General features: G+C 50.8%; 1 protein-coding gene across 1 annotated transcript in view; it reads left to right on the top strand.

The window, feature by feature from the left end:
* The first annotated feature begins 2071 nt into the window (after window positions 1-2071).
* The window catches only part of IGFBP2 (insulin like growth factor binding protein 2), an 89217-nt gene continuing 75367 nt past the window's right edge, over window positions 2072-15921 (top strand). The window contains exon 1 of the mRNA XM_059727511.1: window positions 2072-2506. Coding sequence (XP_059583494.1) covers window positions 2140-2506 — 367 coding nt within the window. The 5' untranslated portion in view covers window positions 2072-2139. The remainder of the gene's footprint in view (window positions 2507-15921) is intronic.

Genomic DNA, 15921 nt, shown 5'->3' on the forward strand with positions numbered 1-15921 from the left:
GGAGGGCAGATTCCTTCTAGCCCTCTGCTCCTGAGAACCTCTACACGCAGCACAAACATGACCGGGCCTGTGCAAAGGAGGGAGCGGATCTGCACTCTGCCTCCCCTCGCCGGCATGTCTCTTGCCTTCCAGAAGGCTGATGACCCGAAGGAGTATGCTTACAGACATGCAGGGTAGACGGCTGGCAAGGACCAGTTGCTAGATTTGACACACCCCCCTTCATAGATTCATAGATGTTAGGGTCGGAAGGGACCTCAATAGATCATCGAGTCCGACCCCCTGCATAGGCAGGAAAGAGTGCTGGGTCTAGATGACCCCAGCTAGATACTCGTCTAACCTCCTCTTGAAGACTCCCAGGGTAGGGGAGAGCACCACCTCCCTTGGGAGCCCGTTCCAGACCTTGGCCACTCGAACTGTGAAGAAGTTCTTCCTAATGTCCAATCTAAATCTGCTCTCTGCTAGCTTGTGGCCATTATTTCTTGTAACCCCCGGGGGCGCCTTGGTGAATAAATCCTCACCAATTCCCTTCTGTGCCCCCGTGATGAACTTATAGGCAGCCACAAGGTCGCCTCTCAACCTCTCTTGTGGAGGCTGAAAAGGTCCAGTTTCTCTAGTCTCTCCTCGTAGGGCTTGGTCTGCAGGCCCTTGACCATACGAGTTGCCCTTCTCTGGACCCTCTCCAGGTTATCTGCATCCTTCTTGAAGTGCGGTGCCCAGAATTGCACGCAGTACTCCAACTGCGGTCTGACCAGCGCCCGATAGAGGGGAAGTATCACCTCCCTGGACCTATTCGTCATGCATCTGCTGATGCACGATAAAGTGCCATTGGCTTTTCTGATGGCTTCGTCACACTGCCGGCTCATGTTCATCTTGGAGTCCACTAGGACTCCAAGATCCCTTTCCACCTCCGTGCCCCCCAGCAGGTCATTCCCTAGGCTGTAGGTGTGCTGGACATTTTTCCTCCCTAGGTGCAGCACTTTGCATTTCTCCTTGTTGAACTGCATCCTGTTGTTTTCTGCCCACTTGTCCAACCTGTCCAGGTCTGCCTGCAGCTGATCCCTGCCCTCCGGCGTGTCCACTTCTCCCCATAGCTTTGTGTCATCTGCAAACTTGGACAGAGTACACTTCACTCCCTCGTCCAAGTCGCTGATGAAGACATTGAAGGGTATCGGTCCAGGGACCGAGCCCTGCGGGACCCCACTGCCCACATCCTTCCAGGTCGAGACCGACCCATCCACCACGACTCTTTGGGTGCGACCCTCCAGCCAATTCGCCACCCACCGGACTGTGCAGTCATCCACGTCACAGCCTCTTAGCTTGTTCACCAGTATGGGGTGGGATACCGTATCGAAGGCCTTCCTGAAGTCCAGGTATACGACATCCACCCCTCCTCCTGTGTCCAGGTGTTTCGTAACCTGGTCATACAAAGAGACTAGGTTGGTCAGGCACGATCTGCCCGCCACAAACCCGTGCTGGTTTCCCCTCAGCATAATTTGTCCTGCCGGGCTCTCACAAATGTGAGCCTTGATAATTTTTTCAAATACTTTACCAAGGATGGAGGTGAGACTGACTGGCCTACAGTTGCCTGGGTCCTCCTTCCTCCCCTTCTTGAAAATGGGGACCACGTTAGCCCTTTTCCAGTCCTCCGGGACTTGGCCCGTGCGCCACGAGCGTTCGAATATTCTCCAGGTCTGAGTTTTCACTCCTGGTTTTTGAGGGCTGGTGCGTGCCGGGGGGGGGGGGGGGGGGGGGTTTCTAGCCTCCATCAGAGGCATTGGCGCTGGTCTCGCCCCTCTGATGCCGCATTTGAAGCGGGGAGGGAGTTTGCCCGCAGTAGGTGCGGACAGCGGGGGGTGAGACGCGGGCAGGTGTTGCTCTCGAGAAGGGGGCACGCGGCGGCGCGGACTCCTCGCGGTGCCGGCGTCCCGCGTGCTGCCGGGTGCGCGCGCACGCGCCGCGCGTTCCCGCCCTGCCCTGGGCGCGGCGCGGCGCGGCGGTGCCGTCGGGGCTGCGCCCGCCCCTCGCCGGCGGGGGGGGGGGGGGTGTCCCGCGCGGGGCCGGCAGAGGGCCGCGGCGCCCGCCCCCCGCGCCGTGCCGCGCCGTGCCGCGCCGAGGGCGGCAGAGCGGCGGCGACTCGCGATGGTGTTGGGGGCGGCGGCGCTGGCGGTGGCGGTGGCGGTGCTGGCGGGCGCGGCGCGGGCGCTGCCCGAGGTGCTGTTCCGCTGCCCGCCCTGCACGGCCGAGCGCCTGTCCGCCTGCGGCCCGCCGGCCGCGCCGCCCTGCGCCGAGCTGGTGCGGGAGCCCGGCTGCGGCTGCTGCCCGGCGTGCGCCCGCCTGGAGGCCGAGGCGTGCGGCGTCTACACCCCGCGCTGCGCCGCCGGCCTCCGCTGCTACCCGCGCCCCGGCGCCGACCTGCCGCTGCAGGCGCTCGTGCAGGGCCGCGGCACCTGCGCCCGCCGCCGCGACGCGCCCGACTACGCGGCCAGCGCCGAGCCCGCCGCCGCCGGTGAGCGGGGCAGCAAGGGGGCGGGGGGGCAGGAAAAGGGGGAAACCTGAGGTAAATGGGGGGCAGAAAGGGGGAAACCTGAGGTAAATGGGGGGCAGAAAGGGGGAAACCTGAGGTAAATGGGGGGCAGAAAGGGGGAAGGACAGGCAAAACCTGAGGTAAATGGGGTGGAGGGGGAAGGAAAGGGGGAAACCTGAGGTAAATGGGGGGCAGGAAGGGGGAAACCTGAGGTAAATGGGGGGCTGGGGGGGCAGAAAGGGGGAAACCTGAGGTAAATGGGGGGCTGGGGGGGCAGAAAGGGGGAAACCTGAGGTAAATGGGGGGCTGGGGGGGCAGAAAGGGGGAAACCTGAGGTAAATGGGGGGCTGGGGGGCAGAAAGGGGGAAACCTGAGGTAAATGGGGGGCTGGGGGGCAGAAAGGGGGAAACCTGAGGGAAATGGGGGGCAGAAAGGGGGAAACCTGAGGTAAATGGGGGGCTGGGGGGAAGGAAAGGGGGAAACCTGAGGTAAATGGGGGGCTGGGGGGAAGGAAAACTGAGGTAAATGGGGTGGAGGGGGAAGGAAAGGGGGAAACCTGAAGTAAATGGGGGGCAGAAAGGGGGAAACCTGAGGGAAATGTGGGGCTGGGGGGAAGGAAAACTGAGGTGAATGGGGTGAAAGGGGAAGGAGAGGCAAAACCTGAGGTAAATGGGGGGCTGGGGAGGTAGGAAAGGGGGAAACGTGAGGTAAATGGTGGTTGGAGGGAGCAGGAGAGGTGAAACCTGAGGTAAATAGGGGGCAGGAAAGGGGGAAACCTGAGGTAAATGGGGGGACTGGGGGAAGGAAAACTGAAGTGAATGGGGGTTGGAGGGGACAGGAGAGGGGGAACCTGAGGTAAATTGTGGTGGAGGGGGCAAGAAACCTGAGGTAAATTGGGGTGGGGGGCAGATATGGGGGTAAATGGGGGCTGGAGGGGGCAGGCCCCGGGGGGTGGGAGCAGGTATGAAGAGGGAGGACATCTGAGGTAAAAGGGGCTGGGGGAGCAGTGCGGGGCCTGGGGCAGGGACGTGGGGAAGCCCGGGATGGCTGGTGCAGGGCAGGGGTGGGGGCAGGTGGAGGATGGAGAGGGCAGGAGCTGCGGGGCCCCCGGGGCAGGTGGAAGAGGATGTGGGGGCAGGAGAGCGGGGAGGCCATTGGAGCTGGGGGGACGGGGGGACCTGGGGCAGGGTGGTAGAAGTGGGGTCCCCCCCCAGCAGTGCAGGTGGAGATGTCAGCTCCGGAGTCTCTGGCGCCCACAGCCACCGCCAGGGACTCTGATGCTCCCAGAGCCGTGGGGAGCCCAATGCCCCAGCTGTAGGGAGCAGGGCTTTGTGTCTGAGTCTCCTTCCATGCTTCACAGCCCCCAGCCGCGTGCGGGATGAGCCTCCTGCCTCGCAAACGCTGCGCACAGACTTGGGGGCTGCTTCGCTGTCTCGCTCCGCACGGGGGACAGACATCTCTTTCCTTTCTGTGCCCCTGTCAGCGCCTTCCCTCCCTCCCTCATAAAACTTCACTCGAAACAGCCTCTGCAAGCCCGGGACTGTCTGGGCTGGGCTGGGCTGGGCTGTCCCGTCCCGTCCCTTCAGCTACAACAATAGACATGCTTCCAAACCCGCTGCCAGCTCCCTTTGTGCTCTCTGCTTGCCTGCCTGCGGGAGAGACAACTACCGCTCAAGGGGATCTTTTTCCTATACCAGTTTTGGGAACGCAACCCGTAACTATTCCTGGATTCCCTGCACAACAAATCATCAGGTTCCTTAGGAAGCCAGAAGGAGCCTGGAGAAGGTGTCGAGGCCAAACCTTGCTCAACTACAAAATAATAATAATAAAAAACCTGAATGTCAAGGGAATGGTTTTTACACTCTCCAGGAAAGCAAAGGCATTTCGATTTCAGGCATCTGGAGCTGGCTTTCTAGTCTTGCCATTAGGAGTAGTGGGGGTGGGGCTTGGGGGAGAGAGAGCTCAATAACTTCAGTCAAAGTTGGAGTATCCGCCTGGATTTTCCAACTGAATCCTGTTTTTCTTGCTTTTGTGGGTGTAATTTCAGACCGTTTGTTACTTCGCTTGGATTTTATGCTCGATTTTCACATCCTCTCCTCCTTGCAGCGTGTGTTGTCATCTGTAGAGATGCACACAAAGGGCAGCGTATCTTAAACGCTCTGCCTGCCTGCCTTTGTATTGCCCGTAGAGGTGAACAGTGAATGTATTGGCAGGTTTTTTAAATCAAGCTGGCAGTTGCAGTACTCACAACTGAACAGGCTTAGGTAAAAGGGCTTAGAGAGCCTCTCGCACCAAAGAGAGAAGGCTTCTGTCATTTGGAGTTACATATCTTTTAACAGGTTGTTGCAACCCTGAAGAAAGGGGGAAAAAAAACCCTGCCCAGCAGCAAAAAAGGAAAAAAAAATCTGTCAGCTTCACCTGATGTTCTTCCGTTGAAATCTGCATCGTACCTTCTAGCCTCAACACGCGCACAAAACACCCACAGCCAAAGCTTTTCTTTCCATTTAAAGTAGTGACAGGGGAACCAGAAAAATAATTCTGTGCCATTCTCTAGTCTGAGGAACGAGGAAGAATCAAGTTCCCTTTCAGACGCGAGTTTCAAGTGGGCTATGCTATAGGGGCAGTTGCTGCCTGTGAAAAAGCAGGTGTTGATTCTTTCTTTTTATGAGTTTCAAGGAATTTGCCCTTTCTTCCCCCCCCTTCCGCCCCCCCCTTTTTTTTTCTTTTCTGATTGAGGCTCGGAATGTGAAACTCATACGTTATTCCTAAATTAGGGGGTTGGCAAGTTATTGTGTCCCTGATGAGAGGCAGGAAGGTTGCCCAAATGAAACAAGTAACAAGACTGAGAATTCTCCTGCTGCGAGCTCCAGCATTGTTTAGTCTTCCACTTAGGTCTTCGATGCCAACCCAGAAATGGTTGTAGGCGGAAAGAAACATAAACCAGCACACAGCTAGGAAACAGGGATGTTGCTCATTACACGAGAGATTTGGGGTATTTTGAAGATGTTGGGAATGTTGGAACTAAATAGCAACCGTCTGTGGAAAGCTGGCTATGGTACCCTTGAGGCCCAATGCCATTCAACTCCCACTGAAGTTGGAAGCACAGTTGGCTCAGCCACTCACAGGATCAGGTCCTCGGAAATAGTTGGGATGCCACTGGGATGCGTTCTGTGTCATGGCTGATTATAAAACGATCCAAACCAAACTTTGCATACAACCGACTGAATCCATCTGAGCTCGGGACCAAATGTTGTTACCATCTCTGGCTCCCATTGCTGTAGCATCTGAGAGCCTTGCATTTGTTTGTGTATTTTTCCATGCAGCTCTTGTGTGAGGTACTGATTTTACAGGTGGGGAACTGAGGCATGGAGAAACTTGCCCAACAGCACACACGAAGTTGAACCCGGGTCTTCTAAACACCATTTTTCCTCTCAGGTTCCTGTCTGAAGCCGAGGTGAAGTGAGTTTGGTAGGTTCCAGTCTGTTTCCTAGTAGATGGGCATCCAGATTATGTACCCTGTGCCAGTCACCAGTAATTGCTTTCTGTGTAGACAGCCCCAGAGAAGCCAAAAACTAGGTGGGCCACCGAGAGACTGTCCTTTTGCCTTTACCTCTTGACACACTCTCTTCAGGGGACAGCTGAGGGATGAGACTTACAGGACAGGGAAAGAGAAAGCAATTCGGTAGGATAGCACTCAGCAGGGGTGGGGGGAGGAATTTCGATTTTGTTACATTGGATATAAATGATAGTGGGACTGCCAGTCTGTATCTTCACTAGGAAAAATGTGCATCCTTAACCTGTGTGAGGCATAAGCCCAGTGAAAGACAAGGCTTTTGAAGTTTCCATATCAATTGCTGGCTTGAGTTGAGGACTCAGCCCAGTCTTGAGCTGGACCTGCTAACTCCAAATTGCCTTGACTAGGACAGCCAATTTAAGCCATCTGACACATTAAGAACACCCGTTCTTCCTGGGAACGACCACCTCTAAGGTCTAAAGTGATTTTACTCTGAAAAGCAGCTTTAGAGATGAAGCTTCTTGTTTGCCTCTCAGTAATTCCATTTCCACTGTTCTCAGGCTGTGGCTATGCCTATCCATATCTGGTAGTAGACAGCAAGCTGTTATTGCCAAGCCACCAGGGCGCGCACACACCCATGTTCTCCTGGCAGTCCTTTGGAGTGTAGATTGGGCCATGGTTTAGCAGCAAAAAGGCAATTTTACCAACTGCTAGGGCAGCACAATCAGTCTGGGACTGTGGCATGTGAAAGTCAACCTATGTGCTTTTTTTGCTGCTTCATCTTGTTATCACTAATAATTGAGGACTTGCCAACTCTGTCTTTTCAAGATCAAGAGTACTGCCACACAACCCACCCTTATCACTGAATTCTGCTCCAGCCTTTCATCTTTAACTTCAGAAACAATTTTCTAGCCTTTATAATACCAAAGGAAACCTTCCAAGTGAACTTTTCTTCCTGGTTCAGCTCTGAGAGACTGGAACAGCCCCATTCACCCCAACAGGGGGGGTTCATGTTAAAACCTTATCACAGACACTTCAGCATCAAAATAGTTAACTGTTTAAAGTGTAGATCATTTTCATATCCAGCTAAAATTCTTATCTGACAAGCCCAAAATAGTTCACATCCTTCCTCAAGGGCCAGATGTCAAAACCTCCAATTTCCCCCAACAATCGCTGTAAGGCAGTAAGGCATTATCAATCCAAAATTTACAGCACATTGAAAATATAGAGGCAACAGAAACTAGATTGAATTTGATACCAGCTCAAGAATACGGTTGGGCAATGCAGTGGGGATATTTTTCATATTGATTTTTAATTTAGTGAACACCTCCCTTTTTATTTCAGCCTAAGCTGCTGCAGAATTTCTTTTATGTTGTGCTACAGAACTTGGGGATCCAGTTGCAAAAGTTAGGTCCTGGTTACTTCAGAGCACACAAGGCCTTTTCCAAAAATCAAATGTACTGCATGGAGAAGGGAGTTAACGACGACTTAGGTGGTGATGCCCAAGCTATAGCCCATTTTCCCATCGGTGTTGCCCCTTGGTGCTTGCTGCAGTTTGGTGACTCTGTAAACTCTTTCAGAGCAGGATGTGTCTGCGTAGGAACTAGCACAATGAGGCCCCAGACAGGTTGAGACTTCAAGGCATGCTAAGTAGTAATGAAGCAACTCATCGAAAATAACATATAGCAACTCCCAGCTTCACACACTTTCCCCTCACTGAGTCAACGGTTGTGGTTCAGATGGAGAGGAGAATGTAAAGATTTGGGAGTACTTAACACAAGAAGAAATAGTTTATTTTCATCCTGTCCCTTGGCAAAAGTTCTGTTTCCTCTTTGCCCCTTTTAATTGTTCCTTTTCCTTTGGCTTCCAGGTTACAGCTAGCTGAAAGTGATATTTATGGAGGGAGTAGTTAGAAGTCCTGTCTGTGAGAAACTGCATGTAATTTGTTTTTTCCACATCCAGGAATTGAGCTCAGATAAACAATGCAGCAGGCAAAGCAGTGAAAATGGAACGTAAGGTGTGTTTTATTTATGAACTTTTACTAGAGCTGCTGGAATTAGTGGCTGTGGCTCACTTCACTGACTCATTTAGCCCTTGGGGGTTTCTCCCAAGTTATCTGTGAGCACAACTGATTTGTAGAAATTTGGTTTTATTCCAACGGTGGCAAATAGTTTGTGCAAATTTTAGCTGGTGGACCGCTCACGAGTCCCTATGAGTATCTGGGCTGATCAAAGCTTTGTCAGTAAGAGGAAGGCTATTAAAGTCTTGATTCCTAGGAAGCCATTAGGCCTTTGATTCTTTCAGAGGGCTGACATGAACACTTCAAGCAGTGAGAGAGAGGGAGGGAGAGAAGGAGGAAGATGGAGATAAAGTTTTAGGACATTTTAAAGTTTTTCTTGTGAAAACTCCATGGGTAAAGCCCATGGAGTCCAGCTTTACATGTATGGACTCCAATTTAAAAATACCTGTTTTTCCTGTCCCAGGGGAGAAAGATATAAGCCTTATCTAGTGGCTGTTGAGCAGACTTTACATCTGTTTCTTGTCACAGTGACACAAAGTAATTGTGCTGGTGTGTGCAATGCCATTTGCAAAAGTGCTTTCACACATGCACACACCTGTCTTTTCCTTGGGTTTCTGCTGTCTGAAACGTTCCATATACAACAGCTTTCTAATGCATCTGCCAATGGTAAGGATTGAATCCATTTGTCTCTGTTTTCTGTCACGTTATCACCAACTGTTCACATCCGTCAGTAGTTGCCTGTGTATGCTCAGTGGCAGATGGAGGCTTGAACATATTGCTTTGTCTCCTTGGGATAGCTGAATTAATGCCAGGTGTCTGGCCCAGGTAGTTTAGCAAAATGCTTTGTTACTTGTCTTGCTCCTGTCTCCTACACAGCAACATGCTGGTTCAGATGTTTGCTAAATGCACCAATTTTTTCAGGAGGCCTCTTGCCACTCCTGATAGTCCCCAAAATGCGAATGTGGATGGTCTCATCTCTGCAGGGAGAGTGGGATCTCTGCCATATCTGGTTGGAGGGCAAACTTCTCCTGAAGTTGTGTTAATTATACTTAGCAGAGCATGCAATGAATAAACAAGACAGTCATGGCAGTGGTGGAAGTAAAAGGCAGTTATTACCTGTTTTATTTGTACTGTTTGACTGGTAAGAGCAGAGAGCTGGGGTTTCATAGATTTCATAGACATTAGGGCTGGAAGGGACCTCGGAAGATCATCGAGTCCAGCCCCCCGCCCAAAGGGCAGGACGTCAGCTGGGGTCACAGGATCCCAGCAAGATAAGCATCCAGTTTCATCTTGAAGGTGTTCAATGAAGGTGCTTGAACCACCTCCGGTGGCAGGCTGTTCCAGACCTTGGGGGCTCGGACAGTAAAGAAATTCTTCCTTATGTCCAGCCTGAAACGGTCTTGTAGTAGTTTGTGACCATTCGACTTCATCATCCCTTGGGGCGCTCTGGTGAACAAACGTTCCCCCAGATACTGGTGGTCACCCCTGATAAACTTGTAGGTGGCCATCAGATCACCCCTGAGCCTGCGCTTTTCCAGGCTTAAGAGCCCCAGAGCTCTCAGCCTGTCATCGTAGGGTCTGCTTCCCTGACCTCTGATCATGTGTGTGGGTTGAGGATTTCTGCTTGAGAACAGCAGGTATAAGATCCATTTGCCCCATGACAATGTTGTGGGTTCTACAATGCTGTGTGTTCCTGAGCAGCACCAGAAGTTTAAAGGCTACCCTGTGGAATGGCTTAGAGCACCGGTGTCCAACTCACCTAGTGCCCTGAGATCGATCTGGACCTCAGGCTGGATCCAGCCCAGAGCATGCAGAAGCTGTAGCAGCAGTGTCATCTCTGGCTCCAATCCAGTGCACATAGTGGTGCCTCCAGCTGCCACCCCATGCCAGAGCCAGAGCCGCCACTGCTGAGTGCTTCATGCCATGGGCTGTGGCAGCACCTCCAGGATGGGGCAAGCGGCGTGCAGAACGTGGTGAAGGCCAATGGTCAAGGAGCTGGGGCTGGGGCATTGCAGATGGGTAAAGCAGCTGGAGGACAAGAAGGGCTGTATCAGCCCTTGCTTGCAATTCTGCTACTGGTCGTCCTGTCCACAGGGACCCAAGGGTCCCAGATTCTCCGGCTATGCTGGTTGTGGGCCAGATCTAACTTGTGTGGAGCATGTTTGATGCTCCTCACCTACAGCATGGTGGTGCTAGCACCTGGCCTGCTCTCTTCTTCCATGGGGAAGGGAGAGGTTTGGGTGGGGTGGCTGCTGATTCTTCATTGGGACAGGCGTCAAGTCATTCATTGTTTTTCCTCTTCGCTGGAGCTTTGATTAGGAGCGAAGCCTGGAATATGGCACATCCTTGGGCAGCCTGAGGGCACGGCCAGGTGGCGACAGATTGTTCCTATTGCCCTTATTTAAATGCTCCCTATTGTATCATTGTCTTTCCAGTCAGTGGGGCCTTGAATTGATCCCAGTATACAGAATGAGTCAAACACACAAGTGACATCTTTTCCCAACCCCTGCCATGATGGTCCAGGGTGTGGCTCTATTTTTACTGCTGCCTCCTAGGGCAAAATGATGGCTGATATACTGTTGGCTGTCACCTTTACCTTCCCTTCTTTGCCAAACATTTGCTTCAGAACAGGAAAGGAACAAGCTAGGAGACTTACCATTGCTTGTGCAATGTCTCGCCCTATTCAGTCTCTTAGGCATGATGCCCAAGAACACTATGGCCTGCCATATACCTTGTGGCAGACTCTCTGGCTTTGTATGTGCTTGGTAGTGTGAGCCATGACCTTGCCCCAGCATTTTCTCTGTGGTCTGGAGCGAGACGAGCTGTCCCCTCAGAGTCTGATGGCATGCCTTCATGGCGATTTCTTCACTCCCCAAAGAATTACTTCTTTGTGTCTCCTTTAGGAATGGCACATCTAGCTGCAAGACACCACATTAGCACCAGCTGAAGCCTGCACTGCTAGTGCTAGAGGGGTGTGAGGAATTGTGGGCTTTTTGGGGTCAGTAGATGTTCTCCTTTTTCTTACCCCCTTTGGGTATTCACTGGGAGGTGGGGGACCCCTAGTCAATTCCTTCCTCTGAGCTGGGGGACTCGAACTCTCACCTCCCAGGAGCATGCATCTTGACCACTGTGCTACTGGATAAAAGGTCAGAGTGACAACTGCGCCTGCTACTCTTTGGGAAGTCTAGCCCTGTTTGTTTCCCAGCCACAACTGCTGGGCACATTTGACCCAATTCACAGTTAGCTTAGGGATGTCACAAATTTTTGTTTTTGGGAAATTTACTATTTACCAATAAAATAAGATAAAAGTTGACTAGCACTAGCTACCACTTTCAGCATCTGGATGATTTGGATAGGGATGATCCTGCTTCAGGCAGGGGGTTGAAGTGGATAGCCTCTGGAGGTCCCTTCTAGGCCCACATCTCTAGGACTATCATCCACATTTTTCTATAGAGGGTTGCTACCGAAACATCAAGACTAACCTGAGTAAGCTTCAGGGTTCACGTACAGTCACACACTCAAGTGGGGCGGTGCTGCCCCATGAGCAAAATGATGGTGAGCTGAAGGCTCCTTTTTTGCTGGTTGCTGCAGTTCTGTGTTTGACAATTCAGGTACTGCTGATATTACTTTGTGTTATTTTTTCACACCCTTAGGTTAATGAGGCATGTCATAAGAGTTTGACTGGCAAGACATGGTCCCTTCCTTTCACAGATTCATAGATGCTAGAGTTGGAAGGGACCTCAATAGATCATTGAGTCTGACCCCCTGCATAGGCAGGAAAGAGTGCTGGGTCTAGATGACCCCAGCTAGATACTCATCTAACCTCCTCTTGAAGACCCCCAGGGTAGGGGAGAGCACCACCTCCCTTGGGAGCCCATTCCAGACCTTGGCCACTCTATGAAGAAGTTCTTCCTAATGTCCAGTCTAAATCTGCTCTCTGCTAGCTTGTGGCCATTATTTTTTGTAACCCCCGGGGGCGCCTTGGTGAATAAAACCTCACCAATTCCCTTCTGTGCCCCCGTGATGAACTTATAGGCAGCCACAAGGTCGCCTCTCAATCTTCTCTTGCAGAGGTTGAAGAGGTCCAGGTGCCCCAGTCTCTCCTCATAGGGCTTGGCCTGCAAGCCCTTAACCATATGAGTGACCCTTCTCTGGACCCTCTCCAGGTTATCCGCATCCCCCTTGAAGTGTGGTGCCCAAAACTGCACGCAGTACTCCAACTGCGGTCTGACCAGCGCCCAATAGAGGGGAAGTATCACCTCCTTGGATCTGTTCGTCATGCATCTGCTGATGCACGATAAAGTGCCATTAGCTTTTCTGATGGCTTCGTCACACTGACGACTCATGTTCATCTTGGAGTCCACTAGGACTCCAAGATCCCTTTCTGCTTCCGTTCCACCAAGCAGGTCATTCCCTAGGCTGTAGGTGTGCTGGACATTTTTCCTCCCCAGGTGCAGCACTTTGCATTTTTCCTTGTTGAGCTGCGTTCTGTTGCTTTCTGCCCACTTGTCCAACCTGTCCAGGTCTGCTTGTAGTTGTTCCCTGCCCTCCGGCGTGTCCACTTCTCCCCACAGTTTTGTGTCATCCGTAGACTTGGACAGAGTACACTTCACTCCCTCGTCCAAGTCGCTGATGAAGACATTGAAGAGTATCGGTCCAAGGACCGAGCCCTACAGGACCCCACGGCCCACGCCCTTCCAGGTCGAGACCGACCCATCCACTACGACTCTCTGGGTGTGACTCTGTAGCCAATTCGCCACCCACCGGACTGTGTAGTCATCCAAGTCGCAGCCTCTTAACTTGTTCACCAGTATGGGGTGAGATACCGTATTGAAGGCCTTCCTGAAGTCTAAGTATATGACATCAACCCCTACTCCTGCGTCCAGGCATTTTGTAACCTGGTCATAAAAAGAGACTAGATTAGTCAGGCATGATCTACCTGCTACGAACCCGTGCTGGTTTCCCCTCAGCATAATTTGTCCTGCCGGGCTCTCGCAAATGTGAGCCTTGATAATTTTTTCGAAGACTTTGCCTAGGATGGAGGTGAGACTGACTGGCCTATAGTTGCCCGAGTCCTCCTTCCTCCCCTTCTTGAAAATGGGGACCACATTGGCCCTTTTCCAGTCCTCTGGGACCTGGCCCGTGCGCCACGAGTGTTCAAATATTCCCGCCAGTGGTTGTGCAGTGACATCAGCCAGTGCCTTCAGCACCCTCGGATGGAGCTCATCTGGGCCTGCCAACTTAAAGGCATCCAGTTCTTCCAAGTGACTGTGCACCATCTCGGGGTCTACGCATGGCAGTCTGGTGCCTTGCTGCTGCCTCTCTACAATCCCAGTGAGAGACTTGTCCTGCCCCTCACTTAGGGACACTGAGGCAAAGAACTCATTGAGGAGTTCAGCCTTGTCCCCCCTGTCCATCACCAATTGCTTCTGCCCATTTAGTAGGGGTCCTATTCCTCCCTGGGCCTTCCTTTTACTCCCTATATATCTAAAAAACTTTTTTGTTATCCTTTACTTGGGATGCCATCCTCAGCTCCATGGTAGCTTTGGCCCGTCTAACTGCCTCCCTACAAGTGTGAGCAGAGGAGGTATACTCCTCTTTGGTAATCTCTCCCCGTTTCCACTTTTTATATGCTCCCCTTCTAGTCCGCAGGCTGCCCTGGATTTCTCTTTGTGGTCATGCAATCCAAGTTAGTTATTTAAAAAAGAAAAATTAGATAGAAATCAAGTTAATTCCTCATGGAAAGAGATGGAGTATTGGGAGAGATGACTTATGATGCCAAATATTTTTACACACGTTAGAATAAAAAAAATTGATCCTTCTGGCCTTTATTCGTCGCAAAGTTGAATTATACCTCTTGGTGGCAAGGAAATGATCGCTGCCTAGTGTCGTCTCCAGTCAGAGACGATATTAATTCTGTCTCTCAAGGAGCACTTCAGTGTCTGTAAGTGGCATCTAATGGATAACGACACTCTTCATAGACTGTGAATGAGGACATGGGGCTATGTTGAAATTAGTACTGTTCGGTTTTGCATTTTTCTGTAAATATGAAACCTCTGGAGGGATTGATTGCCAAAATCTAGTGGTTTTCCTAGAATTTATTAATGTGTCTTTGACTCATTTTGGTCAAAAACAATGGTTTTTAAAGAATTTTCTGTGCGTGTTACAGCTCATTGAGATCACCCAAGGGATCTATCACAGTCAGTACAGTTTTGCACTCATTAGAGAATAGCAATATCATGCAGAGTGACCCCACATCCCACTGCCTGTCTCTTGCAGACTTATTTGACACAATATTGATATGCTTCTAAGCTTGGTTCCTTGGTTCAGGTAGTTAGGAAAGGTAGCCACTATGAACAGCACCATTGCAGGATTGGGTGCAAAGTCTGGCTTCATTCATTGGGTGAGGGGTTAAAATCTAGTGCGCTTTACAGGGATATCATACAATCTAAGCACCTACATCATGGAGTTAACTTTCTCTTAACTGCCAGGCCTACAAATCCCACCTTGGGCAGTGAGAGTTGTGCTGGGATTCTGCATTATCACCAGAAAAGAAAGTTTCTGAAGCTGAAACTCTTCTGACAGTTTTCTTTATGAGCCAGGATAGAATATTTTGCTCTTTCTCCTCAAGCCCTGATGGCTGAGTACAGCTACCAGGAGGAGAGAGAGGAAACAAACTCTTTTCATTAGAAGATCTAACTGGATGCACCTGGGAAGCATATCTGTTCCCTGAAAGTGCCATTCTTCTTACTTGCCTGTTAGTAAGCACAATGCAGTTAGCTGGAGGGAGCACGGCTGAGTAATGCGCTATGTCCTTCCTCTCCTTCCAATTCATCCTGGATGCTGAAGTTGCTACGGCCTAAGTCCATATAACAGAGATGGGGATCTGGTTCACCGGACTGGTTCTCCTCTCACTGAGTTTACACATGTTGACTTCACTGGAAACACTGAACCAGTGTGAATCAGGAGAATCAAGCTGTTTTCTCTACACATGATTCAGTTTGGTGTCCCGAGGTTCCTCAGAACAGATATGATGAGCTGGATTATGATTGGAGTTCATCTGCTTCTTATTTTTCCCCACTTATCCTAGTGAAACTGTTGAAGTCCCTGGCTTTACCTATACAACAGGGAAAATTTTGTTTTGCACCATGAAGAGAATATCCTGCACCTCCTAAGACCAACAATCTGCTCTCAAGCACACGTCTTGAGTCATTCTATTGAAGCCAGAGGAGTTGCTTTGAATTTAAACCAGTGTAAAAGGTCCCATTAGACCAATCATGCAGGAGAGTTACTTCAAAATTACCCTCCATTAGGAGTAAATAAGGCTTGCTTTCCTGAGATGCTCAGACACTGAGCTGGGGAGACATGCAGCTGAATGGCTCTGTGTGAAGAGTGCATGAGGGAGCGTATTCCAATTTTGAGAAGAGCCAGAGTTTGACTTTAAATTTATTATCAGATTAATGGCAGTCCTCCATACACCCACTCCTCCATGGATGTGCTCACATCTCCCTGCTTTTACTTAACTTTCCGCTCTTTGTTTCCATCTGGTGCCTTTTACTCTGCATCTGGTCCTGGACAATTTAAAAACAAGTGACAGTTAAAAAGAGTCCCCCAGAAACAAACAAGAAATATATGAAAAATATCGACAGCCGAAACCATAGGCTTTCCTTACAAAATTAGTTTAACCCAGCAGCTGCCACCCCTTCTTTTTGTTAGCTGCTCCTGTTCCCTTCTACTTCTGCCTCACCCACGCACCGATGCCTATTTTCATTCTTTGCTAAATTATCTGTTTGACTTAGCATTTCCTTGGAGAAGGGACAGTGCCTTCTTATTTCTCTGTGCTGCCATTGGCTCTAGCAGCAT

The sequence above is a fragment of the Alligator mississippiensis genome, chromosome 4 (genome assembly GCF_030867095.1).
Source record: "Alligator mississippiensis isolate rAllMis1 chromosome 4, rAllMis1, whole genome shotgun sequence".
NCBI lineage: Eukaryota > Metazoa > Chordata > Crocodylia > Alligatoridae > Alligator > Alligator mississippiensis.